Genomic DNA, 23044 nt, shown 5'->3' on the forward strand with positions numbered 1-23044 from the left:
GCACGACTTAGGGAGCTGGGCCTGAGGAACTCAGCAGGTCTCAAAGGCTCTACATTCAGAACACCCCAAATCCAACTATGCTGCCACTCTGGTCCAGGCCTGAACTGCTGCAATGCCCTGCCTCCTTCTGCCCCTGGCCCCACTAGGGTGGGGTCTTCCAAATCAGTGCAAGGACCCGCTGGGGCAACGCTTGCAAAACCCCAGCCTTCCACACACGGTCCCCTGGGGGCTCCCCAAGACACTCTAAACACAACCCAAAGCGCGTGGGCCCCCCACCCTGACCTTGTTTCTACCCCTCACCACAAGCTCGTTGCACTCCTACCAGCTCGCCTGCGGTGCTATTCCTTGAACAACCCCACAGGGCCTCCTTCCGGGCCTTAGGACGGGCTTGGCTTCCTCTCTGTCCAGAGTGCGCCTCCTCCAGATACCTGCGCGGCAGGCTCACCATTCGGGTCCCTGTCCGAATGCCCGCTCTGCGGAGCCTCTCCACCCTCCCGCTCCCTCCCCAGCTTGACTTCTCTCGTGGAGCCCAGTGCCGCTGGCGTGGCGTGGGATCTCCTTGTCTGTCTCTCTACCAAATCCAGCAGCACAGGACGAGGACTTTGCAGCACTGGGGGCCGAGTCTTCAGCCCCTGCGCAGGGCCCGCCCCCGGCAGGTGGTAAGTGAGCGGCGTCGGTAGCCGCGGCTCGTTGACGACGGGATGGGCATCCGCATCCCGGCGGCCACACACCCGGCTCTGCCGGCTCGCGCCACGTCACGGAGCCATCAACAACGGAAAGCACGTGCCGGCACCCACTCCACGCTCCGCAGCCCAGAGACAGCCAAGGGGGCCGGGGGCTCTGGTGACACCGCCGGACGACGAGGCGTCAGAGGCATCTGAGGGCAGTGTTTGGTCGGCCTGCTTAGAAGGGACGGACGGCCCTTTCATCTGGAGAGCCGGGGACACGGCAAGGTGGCTAGCAGAGCAGACGGGGCGCCGGTGGCAGAGGAGCTGATGGCGCTGGGGAGGCGGGAGCACACACCCGAGGCCAGCGGGAAGGACAGGGTCCGCAGGCCGGAGGTGCCCCAGGGTACGAGTGGAGGCTGAGGGCCAGACCGGGAGTATCGCCGGCCACCGCCCCGCGGTTTAAAGCTCCTGTGCCCCCGCACCGACCCGGACCCGGAAGCGCGGGGCGTGGTTCTGGGCGCGGGGCGGGGCCGAGAGCCCCTGTGAGGGGGCGGGGCTCCACGTGAGGGGCGGGGTCTGGGCGGGGGCCTTGGGGTGTGGTCGGAGTGGGGCGGGGCTGGAACACTTCTGAGAAGGGCTTGGTTCTGGATGTGGGGTGGGGCCTCGGCGGGGCTGGGGGCTGGGCTCCGGGTGAGGGGCGGGACTCTGGGCGCGGGGCGGGGCCGAAGCCGTTCCCGGAAGAGCGTGGTTCCGGTTGCGGGGCGGGGCCTGGGCGTGGCGTGGAATGACGGCCAAAGTCTCCAGGTTCCCGCCGCCCTCACTTTTGGGCGGTTGCTGGGCTTCTATTTGCCGAGCCTCTCCCCCTACAGGGTTTCCCTGATCGGCGAGAGGGCTTTTTCACGCATAAAGGTCTATCGTTGCAAAAATTGGCTTTGCAATTAAGCTTTTTATAAAGTAACAAAAATCATAGGCTTTTGGGGCATCTGAATTTCTCTGGGGTTTTATGAACGAAGGCCCTGAAACCGTCAGGGTGCTGGACTCGGGCACCTGCGCGGCCTTGGGTGCGCGCGAGCATCCGCAGGTGTGGCACCCTGTCTCATCCGAGCTGAGCAGGGCGCTAGCCTGCACCCCTTCCAAGATACATTTTCTGGTGCTACCCCGCCTTTCTTTAAGCCAGCTCTAAACATACCCTCCAAATGTGGAGAAAATCGAGTCCTTTTCTCTCGAGGTGACAAGACCAGAAAGTTGATTGGTTTGCGTGATGGAGTGAAATGGACTGACTGCCCCAAGGTAATTTCCCTATTTCATACTGACTTCTCTATTGATTGAACTTCACTTTGGATTTCCGGTAACCAAATATAATCGGCTTTTTTTTTTTAATTAAAAAAAGATTTATTTATTTCAGAGAGAGAGCATGAGCGGGGGGAGGAGCAGAGGGAGAAGCAGACTCCCCGCTGAGCTGGGAGCCCTTCAGGGGGCTTGATCATAGGACCCCGATATCATGACCTGAGCTGAAGTCACACGCTTAACTGACTGAACCACTCAGGCATCCCAATAATAGTCATGTTTTATAATTTCATGTATAGCTGCAAAAGTAATCTGAAAGCATTTTGGGGTGGTGAATTTATTTATTTTTTTATATAATTTTCTTGCAAGGGATCATATCATGAATTTCCTTCAGCCAGTAAAAAAAGAAGACCTTCCCACCTCCACTCCCGCCCCGCTGAAAGCTTGTATGATTGGGGTCTTGTTTCTGTGTCATTAAAGATGTCCTGAGATAAGCATTTGAGGGCTGGGAGATCATCAGCGGGGAGCCAGGCTTCTCTCTCTTTTCTTGGTCTTTCTTAGCCAAATGGTTTCATTCTCTAGGTCAACTCCTGGTCTGGAACTTTGGACATTGCTTTAAAGATGGGAAAATGGAAGGTAAGAAGATCACAGCTCGAACCTAAGCAAGCCCCTCCCCACTTAAAGACCTCTCTGGAAACCCAGTGCCTTCTTTTGCACAGCTGAGGAATGTTGTCTTAGCTGGGTTAATTCCTGCCAGGCATAAAACCCAGGTTCTGTTTAAAGAGAAAACCGGATACTGGATAAGCAGCTGTCCAGTTGTGATCTGGTCTCGTTTCTGGATTTTGAACTTTGGATGCCTTCTTGGGTCATACCTGAGTAACCAGAAAGGTGAAGCCAAATGTCTCAGGATAAAATGTAAGTTCTGCAGGGTCAGAGACGTCACTGCACTGTCCCCAGCACCTAAAATGAGGCTGACATTTCCACTGCCCTTAAATATTTACTGAGTTGAAGTATGAAAAGAAACTGGAGTGCCCTCAGCGTTTGCTGCATTTTTCTTTCAGGTCCTTGAAGCCAGAAATGGTACTTCATTCAGCCACATATTTTTCAAGCACCTGTTAGGCACCAGGCATGTTTTAGGTGCTCTGGGGCTGAGGAATCGGGTCTGGAGAACTCCCTGCACTTAATATTGCTATCCGAGGGAGGTTCTTTATTATTTTTTATTTAAATTCAGTTAATTAACATAAAGTGTAATATTAATTTCAGAGTAGAGTTCAGTGATTCATCAGTTGCATGTAACACCCTGTCTCGTTATATCACGTGCCCTCAATGCCCATCACCCAGTTACCCCATCCCCCACCCAAGGGGAGGTTCTTATGGGTTGAATGGTGTCTCCCCACAATTCACATGTTGAAGTCCTAACCCCCAATACCTAAGAATGTGACCTTATTAGGAAGTAGGGTCATTGCAGATGGAATTGGTTGAGTTAAGATGAGGTTGACTGGGGTGGGGAGACGCCTCATCCAGTATGACTGGCGTCCTTATACAAAGGGGAAATCTGGACACAGACACGCATACAGGGAGAATGCCATGCAAAGATGAAGCAGAGGTGGGGATGATGCTTCTACAGTCAAAGATCACCAGCAAACCCCTAGCAGCTACGGAAGAGGCTGTTGCACGTTCTCCCTCACAGTTCTTAGAAGGAAACAGCTCTGCTGACATCTTACCCTGGACTTCGGGAAGTGTTCGAGAACTGTGTGTGGTGTGAGCCCGGCCTACTGTGTTGTGTCTGACACCCCCAGGAAACCAGTACAGTAGAACTCACCCTCGGGGATTCTGGTTGTACCCCTAAAGCTCTTACACTCTCCACGTAGCCATTCCCCACCATGAGGCATCCAGGTCCCAAGAATCTGGCCTCCGCTGTTCCTGGAACAAGCCAAGCTCACTGCTGCCTCCAGCTGGTGAGCAGCTCTGTGCTAGCAATGCTCTCCTTCCTGATGTTCCGGGGCTGGACTCCTTGGCATCAGCTCTGGGCCCTGACATCACCGTGAGAGCCCATCTTCTCCAGCCTGCCCACGGCATCTGCCACTACCTCCCCCTCGGCCCCCGTGGATCTCTCTCCTTCGGAGCCCTTACCACGAGCCGAAATGTGTCTGTGTGTCTGCTCCTCGGCTTTTGCATTTCCTCCGCTGCAATGTAAGAAGAGCAAGCACTAGGCTAGCACTTTCCATCCTAGTGCCCAGAATAGGGTCAGGCTCACGGGAGATGCTCAAACCACGCGGGGAGCCGACAGGTGCCGATGAGGACCTTAGAACACGCACTGCTGGCATTTAGCCCGTGACAACCCGGAGAGCTCTTCTGGGCCCTTCCCAACCTCTTCTCATGCTGTCGCCTCTCCATCTGCTAGAGAAGGAGGAAAGGGCAGAGGAGACCTTTCCTTTAAAGGAAACACCTTTAAAAAAGTTATTCCTTAAATAATAAAATCATGGCAAAATAGAAGTAACACAAAATTGACCATTTTAAGCATATAGTTCAGTGGTATCGAGGACGTTCACATTGTTGTGCACTGTCCATCTCCAGAACGCTTTTCATCTGGCAAGACTGAAGTTCTACCCACTCCACACTAACCCCCGACTCCTGCTCCCAGACCCTGGCACCCACCCTCACACCTTCTGTCTCTGTGAGTTTGGCTGCTCTAGCTATGGCATATATGTGAAATCACACAGTGTTTGTCCTTTCATGGCTGGCTTATTTCACTTAGCATGATGTCCTCAAGATTCCTCCATGCTTCAGAACATCCTTCCTTTTCAGGGCTGAGTGTTATTCCATCCGACGGCCATACTCTATTTTATTTATCCCTTCACCCTTCAGTGGACCGTTGGGTCGCTTCTGGCTTCTGGCAATTGTCAGTAATGCTGTTGTGACCACGGGTATGCAAATATCTTCTCTAGCTTTTTAATCTGCAACCAGAGTGATTACTATTCTATTTGGAACTCTACATTATCAAGGAGCCAATTGTTTGGTTCATCTCCTCATATGATCTCCGGGTTGCAGGCCTCCTGAGAGAAGGGACCCAGCAGATGGGAGTTTCCACCGTCTCCCAGCTGGAAGCGTGGAGCCAGGCACACAGGAGACACACGGGAGACCCCCGTGTTTGTCAGGGCAAAGGAAAGATGAAAGGAAGCCTGATCAGGGCTCCCATAGACTAGGAGAAATAAAGCATGTTAAGCACGTGGCTGGTGTTGCATACTTTATTGGTGGATTTTTGGTATGAATCTGTAAAAATGAAATGGTTTATCACTGCATCATGTGAAAATGTCTCCACGGTTCCTCAATAAATTTGAGGGTCATGTGCAGGATAAGTCGACTTAAGATGCAGGCCATCCGGCGTGGATGAATTACATTTCCGGAGGCCCCTCGGAGGGCCGGGCAGCCCTTCTCTCTGGAGGCTGAACAGGCGCAAGAGCTGTGGATGGCTGCCAGGGGTCAAAGGTAGGTTTGGTGCAGCACCAGGGCCGGGGTGCCGCCCCCAGGGTACTCAGTGCCAGGGTGGGGGCAACGCCCACAGAGGTGAGGAGTTGCTCCTGGCCTGGTGAATGGGAATCAGCATTTTAACAAGCTCCCCAGGCAACTCCCATGAGCACACAGTTTGAGAAGCTGCCCTCGGTCCCTGTAAACTGCAGGCACACTGAGCCACCCGGAGCCAGGAGGAGCCTCAGCTCCTGCAGGATTTCACTGCTTCCGCCTGAAAGTTCACGCACCACCAGTGGCCCAAGCCCACCCACCAGACTTTCAAGACTCAGCTTCGGCGTGCCTCCCAGAGGAAGCTTTTCAGGGTCCTCCTCACCCTGCTCCCCTCAAAGACTGCAGGATGCCCCTCTTAGGGGTGTGCTTGGCCTCGAGGCCCATCCCCACCTGGACACTGCACGCCCTGCTAGGTCCACAAGCCAGCCCTGGGGCGTGTCTCCTGTCCGTGGCGATCGTCCGTGCAGCTCCCACGAGGGCTGACGTTCAGGGCCGAACGTCCCAGCACGTGGTGGGTGTGCTAGCTTTCTGGGGCAGCTGTAATAAAGCACCACGGCCTGGGGGCTTAAACAACAGAACCGGATGCTCTCACAGTTTGGGAGGCCAGAAGTTCAAAGTCTCGGTGTCAGCAGAATTGTGCTCCCTGGAAAACCTACAGGGGAGGCCCCTTCCTCACCTGTCCCTACTTCTGCGGCAGTTCCTTGACGAATAGATGCCTCGCTCCAGTCCTCCACCCTCAGGAGACCTCCCGCTCCGTGAGTCTCTGTGTCAGTTTCCCCTTTTTATAAGGACACCAGTCATATGGATCAGCACCCACCCTAATGACCTCTATGAAGACCCTATTTCCAAATAAGGCCACATGCTGAGGTCCTGGGGTTAAGACTTCAACATACCTTGGGGGGGGGGGTTATGATGCAACCCATCAGGGTAGGCCTGCATTTCCCCACCCCTTTGTAATGCCACACCCCAGGTGACCTGCTTTGGGGGTCAAATGTGAGCGGAAGGGAGGGCCTCACTTCCAGGCCAGGGGCCCTGAGAGCTGCTTCCTCCTGCGTCCGTGACCCAGGCCCAGACACTGGTCATGGAGGTGGAGCCTGGTCAGCCTGGGTCCCTGACCGACGACAGCTGACAAAAACTCTATCCTTGACCAAACCTTCCTCAGACCCCTCGGAGCCCTCTTCTCGCCGGGGCCTCCCTCATGGCCTCCCCCTGTCCATCCTTGCCAAGTCCAGATTCAGCAAGAACCCTAGGCCAGTTTTCAGAGAGTCCCTGGACCCTTGACCCATGACCGAATTCCTCTTCCGCGCCCCTGATGGCCAGGCCCTGCGTCTGAGAGCTCAGCCTGCCCTTAGGGAGAATGCCCCCACCCTTGCTGTCCCCTCTTAGCAAGTTCCACCCACAACCCCTCTCGCTGCTCCTGGGCTGAAGCCCCACCGGCCCGCCGTATTCAGCGTTGAGTTTCAATCTCTCTCCCCTGTTGCAGTCCCGGAATTAAGTCTTCCTTTCCATTCTAACCAGGGTCAGAGCAATTTTTCTTGAATCCAGCCAGCAGCGGCCTTGCAAGGGTAGGACACAAGGTCAAGAAAAGCCTCAGTCACAGTGCCACGCGGGCTGTGGGGCAGACTCCGTGGTGCCCTTGGGGCCTAGGGCAGTCAGTGTCTGGTGCCTGGCGGACACTCAGTGAGGGTAGAAGGAATTTGCTGTAGGGCCTCCGGGGGATCCAGATTGCTGACAAGGCGTATGGGTGAAAGCAGGGGTCAGCACGACTTGTTTTTATCAATCATCCCCTTTGTTCGCATTCTTAACTACCAGGTGCTCCCAGTTCCCCAGGACAGGCAGCAAGGTGATGCCAAAGGCGGGGTGAGGAGCGTAGCAATGATGACAGTCCCCAGGGGGGGCTTTACTGACTAGGTGCCGCCTATGGCAGGAAGCTCTCCCTCTCTTTCGCTCTCTCTCTGTTTCCTAATTAAATCCTCACGGCGACTCTAGGAGATGGGTATTATTTGTATCCCCGCTGTGGAGATGAGCAAATTGGCACAGAGAGGTGGAGGGACTAGCCAAGGACAAGGAGATATTAATATGTTGGGGCTGGGATCTGAACTCAAGCGGTCCGGCTCCAGCCACCTTCCGGCCTCCCTGCTTCGGGTCCGATCATAATCCAATGTGGTTTCACATCCAAGACAGGCTGGGCTTTGTGTGTGAATGTGTGCGTGTGGGGGATGTTTGCACAGACCTGTGTGCACACCCGTACACGCGAGGATGACTGCGGGCAGATGCTTGGACCCAGGTCTACACAGAGTACCAGGTGCATCTCACTGTGTGCTAGCAAATTCACAGACGCTTGGCGGGACACGGTGGGTTGCACAGGTCCTGTTTTCAAGGACTCCACGGTGTGAAGGTGCAGAGCATTACCGCGGGTGGGTGAGGACAATGGTACCCATGCCAGGGGTCTTCCGGGAACCCAGGGGGCCACCTCAATCCTCACTCAACCCAGGGTGCCTAGCACGCTCCTTGTTTCAGGCAGTGATAACCAAGCGCAGCTTTGGGACAAGAGCAAGTGCAGGTGAGGAAGTGGGCTGGGCTGCTGGGCACGGGGCAGGGACGGATGTAGAGGAGTGAATGTAGACTAAGAGTCTGTCACAAAAACTCAGGGGAGATTATTGCAAGGGAAAGGTGACAAATTTGAGTGGTGACAGCTGCATCAGGGATAGAGATGAAGAAATGAGATGGAGAAGTACTTAAAAGACAAAAGTCCCAAGATGTGGATGCCAGACCCCGAGGGGAGTCAGCCATGCAGGTGTGCGCTGTGTGCTGCCCCAGAGGAAAGAACCTCCTCGCATGGTCAGAAGGCTGAGTGCAACTGGAGATACACAGTTCTTCCTAGTGAAGACAAATCCCAGCAAATTAAGACGAATGACACGCTTTGTTGCTATGGAGACATCTGTGATGCCGTACACCCTCCCAGGATCCCACAGGACGCGGAGCTTCCGAAGCTGGTCGTGTCCAGGGCTGTGCCCGGCGGCAGGTCCACACTCGAGCCCCTGCTCCCCTTGACACCTTGCTCCAGACAGAGAGGCCCACAGGGGCCGTCCATCCAAGGCATTCTCCAGTCCTTCCGCCCCGCCCCAAGGATGTTGCCGGTTGGCGGAGCCAGCCTGCCAAAGAAGCACAGCGTGGTGCCCAACCTGATGGAGAAGGGCCTGATGCTCCTCCAGTGTGTGGCCGGCCGGAACAACCTGGTCCCAGAGTGGAAACTTCGCCGGAGACAGCGCTCCCTCAGCAAGTCGGCTCAGACCATCAGCCGCTTCTACGGGAAGAAGGTGTGGGGTCCCGGAGGGGAACGGCCAGGCCACGGCACAGCTAACTCAGGGCTGACCTGCTTCTCCCCCTTGATGGGAGGCCTCAGGGCCTGGGCGCCCGCTGCAGCCTTCCAAATATGCTTTGGTGACAGAAGAAGATGGGCCAATTCTGGGAGTGTAAAGAATTGGCAACCCGAAAGCCTGGGAGAGAAGATGGCCGGCTGCCCTGAGCCTTCCTGGGCGGGGGGGGGGTGTCTCAAAAAGGAGTGAAGTCGAGGGAAGAGAGGACAAGGAAGGGATAGCACAGCTACGAGGCTCCTGAATCTACCATGAGCTCAAGGAGACCAGAGAGCCACCCGCGGCCCCCCAGGTGGATGCCGGTGGTTTCTCCAGTGGGTACACGTGCCTGTCCCGAAGCCTGTGGTTCTCGGGAATAGGGCAGATGGCTGTGGTCGGTGCACGTGGCTTCCAGGGGCTCTTCTCCCACTGTCTTGCTGTCCCCACTCCACCAGGGTGAATACAAGCAAGGCCCCGGCCCCGAGGACACCAGCTTCATGGCCGAACTAGAGGAGCTGAGAAAGGCGTTTCTCAAGCGCCCTGGCTGCCCTCAGTTCAGCACGAAGGCCACGTCTATGTCTCATTATGGTGAGAGCCACCCACAGGGAGGCCCCCACATGGAAACCACCTCCCTCCCTGGAGGAGTGGGGTAACCTTCCTGGTGCTCGTCAGCCAGAGTGGTGGCCAGTGGTGGGAACTCACTGTGCATGCAGAAGCACCAGCTGGAGCATGCAGCAAGACCTGGCTGCAGGGGGGGCAGGGGGGAAGGAAAAGCCTTCTTGCTTTTCTCTTGTCTCAGTCACCAGACTCAGTAGGGTTGGGGGTAGGGGAGAGGGAGAAGGCTCAAAATTCTAGAAGCTGCAGTAAAGAGGTCATGAGGCCAAAGATAGGAACCAATCCTGGTAAGGAGACCAACCACCATCAGGTGTGACTGCACACTGTTCTGATCCGGGAGAACAGGAGGCTTTGAGAGAGGAGCCAGGCACTCAGCAGTCACCGGGGGGCAGTGGCCAGGCCGGACAGCACCCTAGACTTCCCAGTTCCTGGGCCTGCACTGGTTTCATGTCCCCACACATGGCATTGTGGTTAGGGACAGGGAAATGGAAGCTTAGAGCCTGTGGCTAGCGATGGGGGCCTTGTTCATGTCAGAAGCAGGAGCCCCCACCCGTTCTGGCCCTAAGCTCCCCTTTCTCAGGGATGGAACCTCAGAGAGGAGCCAGCACTCCAGGTCCGTGAATTCTGGGCAGGGCTGGGATGGGCTGAGAGACCACACTGTGTCCTGCATGCACCTGCCACTGACATGATTCATGATGGCCGAGGGGAAACGGGGTCTGCCCATTGGGGTAGAGGGACCTCTTGGAGACTTTGAGGCTGAGCCAGTTTTACAGATGAGAATGCAGGGTCCTTCCAGAGGAGGGGATGCATCCATTTGCAGAGATGAAGTTGCACCCGGTCTGTTCCACGTGGGCACACAAATGGCCAGGAGGACAGAATCATGGTTCGATTTAGTCCCAGGGTTCAATCCCATACATCCAGTGACAAAAGTCATCTTTAATCCTACCTGAAGTTTAAAAAGAAATGAAATCATCATCCCTGCCCAGGAGGTCTTGTGAAGACATGGCCTTAGCTGTCATCAGCCAGCATTTTTAACGCTCTGCAGGCTCATCCACCTCAGCCGAGGTGCCCGAGGAGTTGTGCACGGGCTTTGATTCCTGGAAGGTGACCCAGGACCCGTCCTGCAGCCATCGGGGCTCCGACACAAAGGTGGACGGTGAGGGCAGGGCCTGCCGCCACTGGGACGAGCATGCCCCTGGGGTCCTCTCCTTGGCAGGCCAGCTCTGAGGCCTCTGCCTGAACCTGCTGGGACCCCTGCTCTCCCCAGGGCTCCCTGATTATGCCCCCATGGGACTCCCTTCCCAGGACCACCTGCCCGACCCTATGCCCCTTACACAGGATGCATCCCTCCTTGAGTAGAATGTACTGTTCCCACGCATGAATATACTTACTTTGGTTTATCCAAAGATGATCTCTGCACACAAAGGTCTCCTCTGTCTGAATGTGAGGAAACCCCTCACAAATGTCTGGGCCATCACTGTGACCCCTGGTGTTCTGACCCCTAGGCTCTGGGGATCTCCAAGGGCTGCTTTGATGATCTCCCTCCATTTCTTCAACCCACACAGGGGCAGGTGGGGAGGGATGGACGATGGGGGTCAGCACTAGGAGGCGTGGAGGAGCCCAGCTGGGCAGCAAAGGGTTTCCCAGGGGCGTCTTGCGAGGGGGAAACTACCGTGGAACGCCCCCAGGGCGGCTCAGCACTCCGAGTCTGACGCCCTGCGGCTTCCCCACAGGGTGCCTCCTTCCCTTTAGTAAGAGTGCCTGTGAATTCAACTACTTGCGGAAGAGGAGTGGATCCCAGATCATAAGCCCGGTCCCCAGCAGCCCGGTCCTGGCGCAGAGCCACCCAAAGAAGCGGTTACCCTGGTACATCTCTGTCATCCACGAGAAGGTACGGCCACATGCGTGTGGAGCCCCGGGCAGAGAGCCTGACCCTAATGCCCCGGCTCCACGTCCAGCAGGATAGGAGGGCCCGGCCAGCCCCCCAGGGCTCTTGTTGGGGTATCTGGTTAGCTGTCCAAGCAGGTCTCCAGATGCGGCCAAAAATGACCCCCAGGACCCTCCTTAGGCCCCCGTGACTCACCTGTTTTCCAGACCTTCTGGCCCCTGTGCATCTTCATCCCAGCGTGTGGCGGGTTGAGCTGGCATGGATCTCGTCCCCCTCAGCATGCAGCTGACCACACATATCATGACGTCAACCATCCACATAGCTTTTGACCCACTATTTCCACTTAAGAGAATATATTCTTGAAAACAGTAATAATCAGCTTGTATACAAAGATCTACCTACAAGTTGACTCGTTGTGATGTTACGCTCTGCATCTTTGTGACAGAGACTGGCCTACAGTTTACCTGTCTGTAATTCCCTTGTTTACTTTCGGTGTCAGAGTAATTCTGGCCTCAGAACAAACAATCAAAAAATTGGGAGGCATTTTCTCTTTCCTATTTTATTCTCTGGAAGAGTCTGCATGAGATTGGCAAAGAATTCATCTTTGAGGCCATGTGTGCCTGGAGAGTCCTCATGGGTCAGGTTTTCCAAGTCATAAATTCACGTCCTTGAAAGATACTCAGGCTTCCTTCTCCCTCTTGTTTCAGTTTGGAAAAGCTATGCTTTTCGAGGAATGTGTCCATTACATGTAAATTTTCAGATTTATTAGCCTGATCCTGTGCATAATGGTCTCTTAATAACCCTCTAATTTCTTTCTTTCTTTTTCTTTCTTTTTTTTTGGCAGAGAGAGACACAGCGAGGGAGGGAACACAAGCAGGGGGAGTGGGAGAGGGAGAAGCAGGCTTCCCGCGGAGCAGGGAGCCCGATGCGGGGCTCGATCCCAGGACCCTGGGATCATGACCTGAGCTGAAGGCAGACGCTTAACGACTGAGCCGCCCAGGCGCCCCCCGCCCCATTTCTGCAGGAGAGGGAGCCTCTTTCCCATTCCTGACAGTGCTAACTTGGGCCGTCTCTCTCTCTCTCTTTTCTTAGAATCACCTTCTGTTGTTGGTGGTGTTTTAAAGCTGGTGAGGCTTTAATGACAGTCATGGAAGTGAGCACCACAAAATGTTGGGCAGCTGGTGGGTGCGCAAAGCCCAGATAGTGTGGCTCCACGAGTCTTCATTTTACCTTTACTCCTGACACTCTGCATTTTCTGAGAGATGTCACGATTTTAGAAGTGTCGATATCCTGTGACCACTTTGGGGAAAGCAATTTCACGTCGGGGAAAGCCTGAGGCTATCAAGCGGTAGGACCACACAGGTCTATGTGAAAGGATGTTCTTTGCAAACCGTGGGAAGGGGAAAGCTCACATGTGTGAAGCGGCCGGGAGAAGGGCTGCCCGCTTGGCTGCCTCCAGGAGCTTGGAAGCTGTCCTTAGGCTTCCCTTTCTCTCATCTCCACCTGGTCTGAGCTGAAGAGGCAGCGAGTCTCCACTGGAGGCAAGAGAGTCACCTGCAGTGACATGGCAGCATGGTGTCCACTCAGCGGCCCCAGTGGAAACGAGCATCCCCTTTCCAGCAACCACTGTCTGGTGTGGGACAGGTGCATGGGTCTGAATCACCACGAGCCAGGGGAAGAAGGGTGATTTCTGCCAGGTTATTTCAGCTTAGCCGTGTGAATAATTCCGCGTACCCCTGAGACCCCCGCAGTCCTGCCGCACCTGCCCCTCCCCCTCCCCCGCTCCCAGCTGGGTCCTCCAGTTCCCATCCTGGTTGCTCGGTCCCTCCCACCGTAGCCCGCAGCTCTTTCCTGGATCCCTCTGATGGTTGCTCAGGTGCTGGTTTCCTTGCTTGCCCTAGCCGATGCACAGGGGGCTGTGAATCTGTCCTCTCCGCAGCTCAGTTTCACCCCACAAGTCTCAATACATCTTGACAGTGTTCATTATCGCTCTGTTTAAGACATTTTCTAACTTCCTGTGTGCCTTCTGCTTCTTTGGTTCATGGGCCACGTAGGAACCTGGCACTTAAATCCCAAACATTTGGAGGACTTTTGAGTTCCTTTCTTTTCCCTCCTGGGACTGTGCGGGGTGCACTGCGGGCCCAGGGCCTTCCTTTACGCTGCTCCCAGTTCAGAGCTACCGATGGCAAGTCCTTCCATTTCCAGCTATCCAAACATGTTGGTACCAGGTCTCCACCGCTGAGGAATCGAGGGCACTGAGATTTTGAGCACGGAAGGTTGAGGGGCAGAGGGTCTGGCTCCCTGCAAGCCCCAGGGGGTGGCTCTCGGAGGGTGCTGCTGGCTCGCTGTGGGGCCGTGCAGAAGAACAGTATCCCCCACTGCGACTGGGGGGCTGGCCAGGACCAGGCCTGAAAGGGAGGCTGCCAGGAGTTTCCCCAGGCAAGGACTTGGTCCCCGCCCTTGGGCAGGATTGGCTGGGATTTCCAGGTCTGCTCTTCCTGCAGGCGCCCAGAGAGGGTGGGTCCGGGGGCCGGGGGTGGGGGGGGGGAGGCTGTGTGGCACCCAGGGGCTACCCATGCTTCTGTGCCCAGGATCACTGCCTGGTCATGCTGCGGGAGGAAGTGCAGCGGCTGTCCGCGATGGAGGTGCCACCTCAGAAGGAAGATGAGGAGGTCTTGGCCCTTCAGGAGGAGAGGGAGGCCTTGAAGAAAATGCTGAAATGCCTCCTTAAAAACAAGGGCCGGGAGACATGGGTATGCCAGTGCACGAAGGTGAGTGCAGGGCCCGGGCTGCAGGCTCTGCATCCAAAGTGTCCAAAGCTCCTGGTGGCCCTCAGGTCTCCAGCAAACGCCCCGTCATCCGGGAAGGCTGCCACGGCCTCGTGGGTAGAAGAGCCGTGAGCTGGACATCTAGACCCCTGTGTTTGGCTGCCAGCTTGCTTTCCTGCCTGGGACAGGTTGTGTCGTTCTCTGGACTCTGTTTCCTTACCTGTAAGCTGAGGGCCAGCCCCTCTGAAATCCCATAGGACGGAAGGCCCCCTGCAGGTGAAGTCTCCAGACCTGGCTTAGCCATGGGCCCTGTGGGCCTGGTGGCCTGGATTCGCCTGATCTGTTCTGGCTGCAGGATGCTCAGTGTCCTTGCCTATAAAGCAGGGAGGTCTGGGCAGAGGACTGAACTAGGCAGGTCCTCGTGGGGAAGTCACCCGGTCTTTCTAAAACCTGATTTCTTTCATACCTGAGGATACAGCCTGGCATTATGCTAGGGGCACATGTGAGGTGGGGTGGGGGCCTCGGACCATCACCAAATCCCCGAGATGCCACCAGAGAAAGCTGCCTGGACACGGATGGTGCAGTACCAGCAGGCAGGGGCAGCAGGAGTCTGAAGAGGCCTGGGAGCATCGGCTTGCCTTCCCTGTTCCCTGGCCTCCCGGGGGCTGTTAGAGAGGCTTGAGCCCACACTGGGCCTACAGGGACATGCAACGTGGGCATGGCAGGCTGGCCCTCCACTCTTGGAACAAAGTGGGGGTGCCCACTGCTGCAAGGCCACTCCCTGGGGCGGGTCCAAGGGAGCCAGAAATCACACTGTTCCCAGGGCTGCCCATCTGCAGGTCACCTTCCCCCCAGGGCTGCCCATGGGCTGGTCACCCTCCCCTCAGGGCTGTCCATCTGCAGGTCACCCTCCCCCCAGGGCTGCTCATCTGCCATCACCGTCCCCCCCAGGGCTGCCCATCAGCAGGTCACCTCCCCCCCTGGACTGCCCATCTGCAGGTCACCGTCACCCCCAGGGCTGCTCATCTGCCATCACCCTCCCCCCAGGGCTGCCCATGTGCCGATCACCCTCCTCTCAGGGCTGCCCATCTGCCATCACTGTCCCCCAGGGATGCTCATCTGCCGGTCACTGCCCCCCTTCTCACCAACACAGCACCCTTGGCAGGAAGACACTTGATCCCCCTCTCCCCTGCAACATGGAGAGGGTGCTGTCCCCTTCCAGAAGGATGGGTCTCAGGACATCAGCCAGGGGAGCTGAGGGGGCAGTTTGGAACGCTGAGGCTCATGTGGCCATCTTGCAGGAGCCGGTGCCAAAGCCCAGCGGGAGGCTGAGCATCCTGAAGACCTTCTTCCCAGACGAGGAGCTGCAGCACTGGAGGCAGGTGCGGGCCGCCGGGATCCTGAGCAGGCAGGCTTGGCCCAGGCTACATCTCCGGGGCTGCCTGGCAATGCCAGCGTCCTCCCAGCAGCTCCGCGTCGTGGGCCCTCAGCCACACCTGAGGGGAACAGGGGCAGGGGGGCAGAGCAGCTCCCGGAAAAGGGACTCCAGCTCCCCTGTCCGCCCTGCACAGGTGCAGGGAGGAGCCGGGCAGTGGCGGTCTCCCGAGACGGTGCAGCGGGGCGCTGGCACGGCGGCCAGTGGAGTGCTCCCTGCCCCCTGCTTGCCTGCCCAGCGCCCCCTCCCTCTCCCAGCTTCAGGAGGAGTCTGCCGTGACCGGCAGAGGCAAGGACCTGGAAGCAGCTGGCGGCGAGGAAGAAGAGGCTGCAGACGCAGAGGCAGAGGAGAGGGCGGACGGCGAGGGGAAGGGCCCAGCAGGCAGGAAGGGGGCCGCACCCAAGGAGGGGGGTGAGGAGCAGGAGCAACTGGAGGAGGAGAAGGAGGAGGTGATGGAGCTGGAGGAGGAGGAGCAGGCGCAGGAGGAGGAGGACCAGCGCAGGGGGAGCTCCCGCTCCCTGGAGGAGGCTTTTGAGCGGGAGCTGATAGCGCAGCTGGAGGAGTACGAGCACGTGATCCAGGAGTTGCAGACAGAGCTGGAGGTCACCAGGACCAGACACTCGCTCGCAACAGGTGGGGCGCTGGGGGCCCAGGAGCCACAGGATAGAGGGTGGCCCAGGGGACGAGGGACGCAGGGCAGGAGGTGGCAGCCCTCAGCCTGGGGCCAGAGCCCCCCTGTCTCGGCCTCCTAGCCCCTGCCCTCTCTCCCCTCCTTCCCACGTCCGGCTCACACAGGGGCCGCCGTGTCTTTACAACGCCAAGTGGATTTCCAGGAATCCCAACTGCACATGTTGAACACGAAGAACGAGACCCTGCAGAAGGAGCTCCAGGAGCGGAGGGACCAGTTACAAGCCATGTCCAACAAGGTGGCCATGCCCGTCATGCAGCGGGCACCAGCAGCCCCGCCCCCTCCCCACCGTCCCGAGCTGGGGCAGCCTGTCCTGGGTCACGCCACGCCCCCTGGCCCGCACCGTCCTCCCTGGGCTGCTCGGCTCCCGGTCCCTTCTCCAGCATCCCCGCGTGCTCGAGTCCCAGGGTCGAGCGCACGCACACTTAGAGAGGCCGCCATTCCGCCAAGCCCACCCCTTGCTACGTGTTTTGTTTCATCAAAGTTATTCACGCACACAACCTAAAGAATGAAATAGTCCCGCAGGCTTGTCACACAGCAGGGGCGGGTCCCGACCTCTTCCGTCTTGTGTGCCCATCCCCCAGGGCGACTGCTCTCAACTCTTCTTTAGGAATCACTTTGCAGGCCTACAAACGGTATGCTTCTAGCACCCATTCTGGAATTTTCTCCATCCTAGCATTATCGAGCGCTTCCCTCTTTCCTGCCCCGCCTGGGGCCCCCAGCACAGGCCGGTCGGCCTCCCACCGGTGCCGTCCCACCGTGATGGGATGCTCGGGGTATGGCTGCCAGCCCCTCATGCCCACCTGGGACTCAAACACAGGTTTTGCCAAACAGGATGAAGTTTCCTCCTTTTCTGATCTACTCCCGTGTTTTCACTGGAGCACATCCTGCAGTAGTCTTCTGATAAAATTGAGTGGGTGTAAATTTGTGGGGGCACCATATTCTGCTAATGTCCTTATTCTACACGTCAACAGAATTTGGTGGGATGCCGAACCACAGCCGGGAGAGCACTTTGCGCCCACAGTGAAGGCACTGCCCCACGGGCCCGAGCGACCCAGGCTGCTGTGGGGGGCAGTCCTGGGTACTCCCAATTCTCGCTTGCCTGGGACCGTGGTCTGGGTGCACTGCTGCGTCTCCGGAAAACCACTGGGCTCTCTGTCCCAGGTGTCCTGAAAGTTCGCCCCGGAAGGTTATGTTACCTTGTTTCTTCTCTCTCCGTCTTGTTTCTTGAGCACTCCTCCCGGTGTCCCCGGAGCCCCGTTCTTCCTCTTCTTGCTGTCCCATCTCTGGGTGGTTTGCTCTACGGCCCCTGTTCCCGGCTCTTTATCCACAGCCGCCTCCCGTGCTCTTCTCTGTTGCACGGATGGCTTCCGAGACCTCTCTTGTTCTCCCAACGTCCTTTTCTCTTCTTTTGTCTCACGATTCAGTGTCTTGTCTATATCCCCCACGGAACACTCACGCTCGCTGGGCTCAACCTCCTGAATCTTTGATCGCCTGCAAGTGCCCTGGGTCCCTTTGTCTTCGTGTCTGTCATTCATGAGAGGGCCTCACTTGTGCCAGAGCTGAGTGGGGTCTCTGAGCACGTGGCAGTAAGTTTGTGCTTCACACGCACGGGCACATGTGGGCACCTCAGCCGAGCGTTCGAAGGTTGTCTTCTTAGTTCTTCGGGGAACCTGGAAGTTTCTTGCCTGGAATGAGAAGGCCTAGCTGCTGGTGTTCTAGGAGCCAAGATGGGAAGACAGCGGGGGCATCCACATTTGGCCCCCACATCCCCCATCTGGAGCCTGGGGGGTCCACCCTCCACTGCGCCTGGCCCCTCCTTAGCCAGAGACCCTCTGCTATGCCCCCGACATCCAGCCTCTCACCAGGTGAACACAGCACAGGCTCCCAGTGCTTGAGGGCAGGGACGGGTCTGCCGCTCTTAGTTTCTGGAGAAGTATCCACTGATCCTCCCCACGTTAGGTTCCAGATCCAGAAGAACGCGTACCACCAGTTTCTGAGATCTGAGGACCAGAAGCGTGAACTGGGCTTGTTTTCAACTCTCCACCCCTGCTGGTTTAGGATCTGGCCTTCCGGGCCCTGCTCTCCAGCTCCCCATGTGTTTGCCCCTCTTGTCCTTGGCAGAAGTCCCGCTGCTTTCACCGTACTGAGGCTCAGGGAGAAAAGCTGGATGCAAGTGTTCCATCTGTCGTCTTGCCCCCGAGTCCCCCTGAGCCAACCCCCGCCCCCCCCGTCTGCCTTCCAGTTCTCCAACCTCAGGGAAGACAAGAAGCACGAAGAGATGATGGGCATCATCGAGAAGGACAACATTCTTCTCCGCCAGGTGACCGCCAGGTGTGGTTAAACAGCCAGACCGCTGTTCTTGTTGTAAGTCCTGACAGCGCGGGCAAGAGGAGCTGGAAACACCCTCGCAGTGAGTCGGGCCCCCCTACCTCAGGCAGCACCCCGGTGAGCGAATCGCAGGAGCGCGAGCGCATGCAGAAGCTCCTTGCCATTGCTGGCTCCATGAGGGCCGGCGGTCTTTTGGGGGAAGGACGGGCGGGGAACACAGGTGACCCGTTTGGGCCAGGTGGGCCTACTGCCCTGTCCTCCCTGGCTCCCCTGCAGCAAGTGTTGGAGCTGCAGAGCAAACTCGAAAAGCAGGAGCACATCATCTCGGAGTTCGACGCCACGGTCAGCAAGCTGCAGGCCCAGGCGAGCCAGAACCAGAACCACCTGCAGAGATGGAAGTGGCTGCAGGAGGAGATGCTGAGCAAGAACGAAATGATCCAGCAGGCGGAGCAGCAGGCCCGCGTGGCCCTGGAGAGCGCCCAGTCCCGGGTAGGCCCCGCGTGCGGAGCGCCCGAGCCCGCCCACCGCCGAGGGAGGTGGGCCGTACGCCGAGGGGGGCGGGCCGTGCGCCGAGGAGGCGGGGGCTTAGGCTCACTCCCCCGCGTAGCCCCGCCCCCGGCACAGAATTGGCGCTCCAGAAGTGGTGGCGGAGAGACCATAGGTGTAATGGGGCTTGCACACTTTGGGCGGGACGGGCCGTGTCTGGCTTGTGCTGTGAAGGGGCGCGAGGGTTTGGATAGCCGGCCAGGAAGGAGCGCTCCGGGGCCAGGGGTACGCCATCTATTTATAGTTTCCGGGGTGCGTGCCGGGGTCGGGCACCGTTCTAAGCTGCTCAGTGAAGTCTAACCTCGTGAACAAAGCTAGTAAAGCAGGTGTTCTTAGCGTCCTCACTGCTCACAGGAGGAGCCTGCAGCCGGAGGGGCGAAATAACCCTCTGGTGCCCCCAGAGCTGCGTGGGGGTGGTGCTGGGATGTGAAGAGCCCGACCCCATATCTGAGCCCCATGCTACACGTGAGCAAAGGCACAGAGGGAAACCGAGGTGCCCTCTGCTGACGGACCCAGGCCAAAAAGGAATTCGGCGAAGAGCCGACCAGAATCCAAAAACCAGCAAAGAGAAAGTCCTGTGCGTGTAGGCTTTTGAAAGGACACCTTCCCCTGCCCCCCCAGAGTGCCTGCTGTAACGGGGTGTGTTCTTCCCGCCCGGAGGAGCCAGCCTCCCGCTGAATGGCTCGGATGGCTCGGCAGCATCAGTGAGCGCCCGCCACTCGCTGTCTCTCCTAAAACTGTGTTTGGGATCCAGCAGTCCTCCCGGCTAGAGTGTGAGCGGGGGATGGTGCATCATCGGTCTGGTTCTCGCCTCAGTTTGGTAGCGCCTGGAACGCTGTGTTGAGAAAGTTTGTGGGGGCAGGTCTGGGGTCCTCTGGAAGTGGTGCGTGACCCGTGAGTGACGCCTGAAGCAGCCCGGGCGTGGGGCACTGTGGCCGGACACTCCGGGTGACTGCCACCCCTTGCCCAGCAGCAGTCACCTCCGGTACAGGGGGCGGGCCCCCCTTCCCTACACCCAGTACGGTATGGGGTGCAGAGCTGGCACCAATCCACATTGGAAAGAAAGGAAACCCCCTCCCCACCCAAGGTCCAGGGGCTCCTAACATGCCCTCTGTCACTTCAACGCTGTCCCAGGGGCAAAGTGGACCGGCCTGCAGCCCTTTTGAGGCAATGCAAACTCTCTTGAGGCCGGCTCTCACGGGACGTTTCTGCATCATCAGGGCTTCTGCTCATTGAGGGTGAGGAGCGGGTGCTGAGCTGCCACCATAACTTGGGGGGCCCATCTGAGTGCTTCTGGGGTTCAGAGTGGAGGAGATGAACAATGCATATCAGCACAATGATGCTGATGGCAGCAAGACTAGACAGCCTTAGCTCCGTCCTAGTTAACTCCTGGTTACCGCCCCATTCATGGCTGCTTAATGCAAACCACTGAGGACTGCCTCACCATCCCAAGAAAAGGAGGGAGGGCTGGGGGTCCAAGAGGAGGGACGGCCAGGTGTTCCCTGCAGTGCCAACAGTGAGGGGCTGATAAGCCTGCAGGGTGTTCCCAGGGGCATCCCGGAGTCTCCCCTGGGGGCAGGGAGTGCCAGCTCCCTTGTGGACGATGGCCTGGGGGATGCTTTGGAGACCTTGTACTGTTTTTTTTTTTTAAGCCATGTGCAGGTTTTACTTTTTCAATTAAAAAAAAAATAGTAGAAAGTCTTAAAGCCTGGGTGCCCAGCCGCCCTGGGTCTGAGTTTTGATCTGGCACCTTCTAGCTCACAGGCAGACCAGCTGGCCTCTCCAAACACTTCCAGTTCCTAAAGCTTCGAAAAGTGAGGACAAATCTACCTTCTGGAAGGCTTCACTCAGGGTTGGGCGTGATTTGCCCCCTCCTTCTCTTTGCTCACAGCTTGAGAGACTGAGAAACAAGATCATCCAGGCCACCTTCAGCACCTCCGGGGTCAAGTCCTTTGCCACTGAGATCTCTGACAATGACATTCTGGAAGCTTTGCAGGTATATCCAGCGCTGGGCTGTTTCCTGGTCCCTGAGGCTGCCTCTCTAGGGTGACGCTTGCTGATCTGCGGCAGGGGGCTGAGGGGACCCCCATTCTCATCCTGGTTGTGTCACCATTCACTGTGCCCCTGGGATCATCCTTGCTCTCTGCTCAGGCAGAGGGGACCAGATCTCCCCATGGCTAGGCTGCTCTCAGCGTTCAGCTCCGGGTGCAGTGAGGAGGGGACCAAGCTGCTGGGGTCCTGGAGATTCTCCAGCAGCAGGAACATGCCCCCCCCCCCCCCCCCCACCCCACCAGGTTCTGTCCAGTTCAGCCTCTTTGGGGATGTTTCTTGGCACCTCAGCGTGGCCTCACCTGGAATCCTCGTCTGCGCAGCCAGGACCCCGGCGTGGCCCCCCTTCCCTGGCCTTGGTTCAGGCTGTCATCCTGACGACCCCAAGCAGAGGCCTCACGGGGCAGGGTGGTGCAGGAGAAATAGTGCAGGCTTTGGGGCTGGCAGGGGCAAGCCACCACCCCCGTGGGCCTTGGCTGACAAGCTGTGGGCTGGCTCTTGAGTTCACTGAGCAGTAGAGCCTCCCTCTGCACCTGGGAGAGAGCCTGTCTGCCTTCTGGGCATGGTGGGGGGAGGGCTCTGGGAGAAGAGCCCTGACTGTCACGTGCTCTGTGCAGGGCCATATGGACTCTCACTAGGGGCCGCTTCTGTCCCCACGCCCCAAGCCTCCCATGACATGGCCCTTTGCCCCAGCAGGTGCCTATGACCTTCCTGCACCCACATTTCCCCGAGACCTGATTTCCTTTCTCCTATGTCGTGGGAGACAGTGCCCCTGTAGGGTGGCAACAGTCTGGGGAGGGGGAAGACCTGCAAGAGGACCCGGGGAGAGGTCTCTGCAGCCTGCAAAGGTCTCTGCAATCTGGGTCCTGTTGTTTGGTGTGGGGGAGAGGGAGGAGGGAGGGAAGGAGAGAGGGATGGGAGGAGTCATCAGTACCCGCCAGTAGCCAGGAAAGAAGCCCTTTCCTCTGCTGCACGCAAAACAGTGATGTGCCAAAGCAGCAGAGCTGAGGGAGGGGCTCCCATCTCCCTGTGCGCAGGACAGAAGGGACTTGAGGGACAGACTCGATGGCCTCTGAGGTCTCTTGGTCTGGGCCACTCGACATCCTCAGAGGACATAAGTGCAGTTAGTGCTGCTTCAGGGGAGAGGTGACGCCAGCCCGTGTCGGGCTGAGTTCTGTGGCTTCATCGCCGGGGCGGGATCAGCAGAGGTGGGGAGTGTTTCCAGCCCAGAAGTTAGCAGATGCCACAGACCAGAGCCTTCTCCGCTGGAGAGCCGGCGGTCAGGTCAGCGCACACCACTGCTGCGCCCCCGCCCCCCCCGCTCGGGGAGGAGAGGCGCGGTCCCCACCACCGAGGGCCCGGGCTTCTGTTGCAGAGTATCATCTCTGAGAGAGACGACTACTACAATCAGCTCAAACAGAAAGGCGCCAGAGTGCCTCCCCTGCAGCAGACAGAGGCCTCGTCCTCCCCGAACAAGTCCAAGAAGATAACCTCCAAGTAGACCCAGCCGGGGCCCCAGACGCCAGCCAGCCCAGCGGAGGCCGGCACCCAGCTCAGGGAGCCAGCCCTGTGTAGCCCGGCCTTTTCGCTTTAGAATTAAACTCTGCCATTGGCCACGGACTCAGCTTTTCCGTCTCCCGGGGGGACTCGTGGGGGCTTGCGCGACCACCACAGCCCCCATCTGCCCCCCTGGCTCCTTCCTGGGGAGACCCCCACACTGAGCAAGGGCCCACCCCTGAGGCCCCAGGCTTAGGAGGCCTGAGACCCGGTGCCTATCCGCCCCTTCCCAACACCTGCGGCACAAACCTGTGCGGTGGGGGCGCCCCTGGCTGGGGCACCACTTCGCGGCTGCGACCCCTCTGGGAGACAGTGGAGGCGATCGTCTACTCCT

General features: G+C 58.0%; 1 protein-coding gene across 12 annotated transcripts; it reads left to right on the top strand.

Annotated features, from left to right (window-relative positions):
- Nucleotides 1–8455: 8455 nt before the first annotated feature.
- On the top strand, nucleotides 8456–22767 carry CCDC27 (coiled-coil domain containing 27). Of its 12 annotated transcripts, none has more exons than XR_003523714.1 (14): nucleotides 8456–8797; nucleotides 9289–9421; nucleotides 10494–10604; nucleotides 11182–11339; nucleotides 13928–14107; nucleotides 15406–15486; nucleotides 15797–16172; nucleotides 16335–16465; nucleotides 18473–18550; nucleotides 18835–19047; nucleotides 20862–20918; nucleotides 20996–21100; nucleotides 21399–22437; nucleotides 22529–22668. XR_003523714.1 is itself a non-coding variant. In XM_027615719.1 (13 exons), exons 1-13 carry the CDS (start codon nucleotides 8609–8611, stop codon nucleotides 22652–22654), a joined length of 1944 nt encoding a protein of 647 aa, XP_027471520.1. In that variant the 5' UTR covers nucleotides 8456–8608; the 3' UTR covers nucleotides 22655–22767. The 12 variants fall into 12 exon arrangements, 4 of the variants coding, with proteins under 4 accessions (XP_027471520.1, XP_027471536.1, XP_027471529.1 ...); XR_003523706.1 differs by having other exon boundaries at nucleotides 16373–16465; nucleotides 18473–18594; XR_003523715.1 differs by having other exon boundaries at nucleotides 16373–16465; nucleotides 18473–18561.
- The last annotated feature ends 277 nt before the right edge of the window (nucleotides 22768–23044 follow it).

Source organism: Zalophus californianus, chromosome 4 (assembly GCF_009762305.2).
Source record: "Zalophus californianus isolate mZalCal1 chromosome 4, mZalCal1.pri.v2, whole genome shotgun sequence".
NCBI lineage: Eukaryota > Metazoa > Chordata > Mammalia > Carnivora > Otariidae > Zalophus > Zalophus californianus.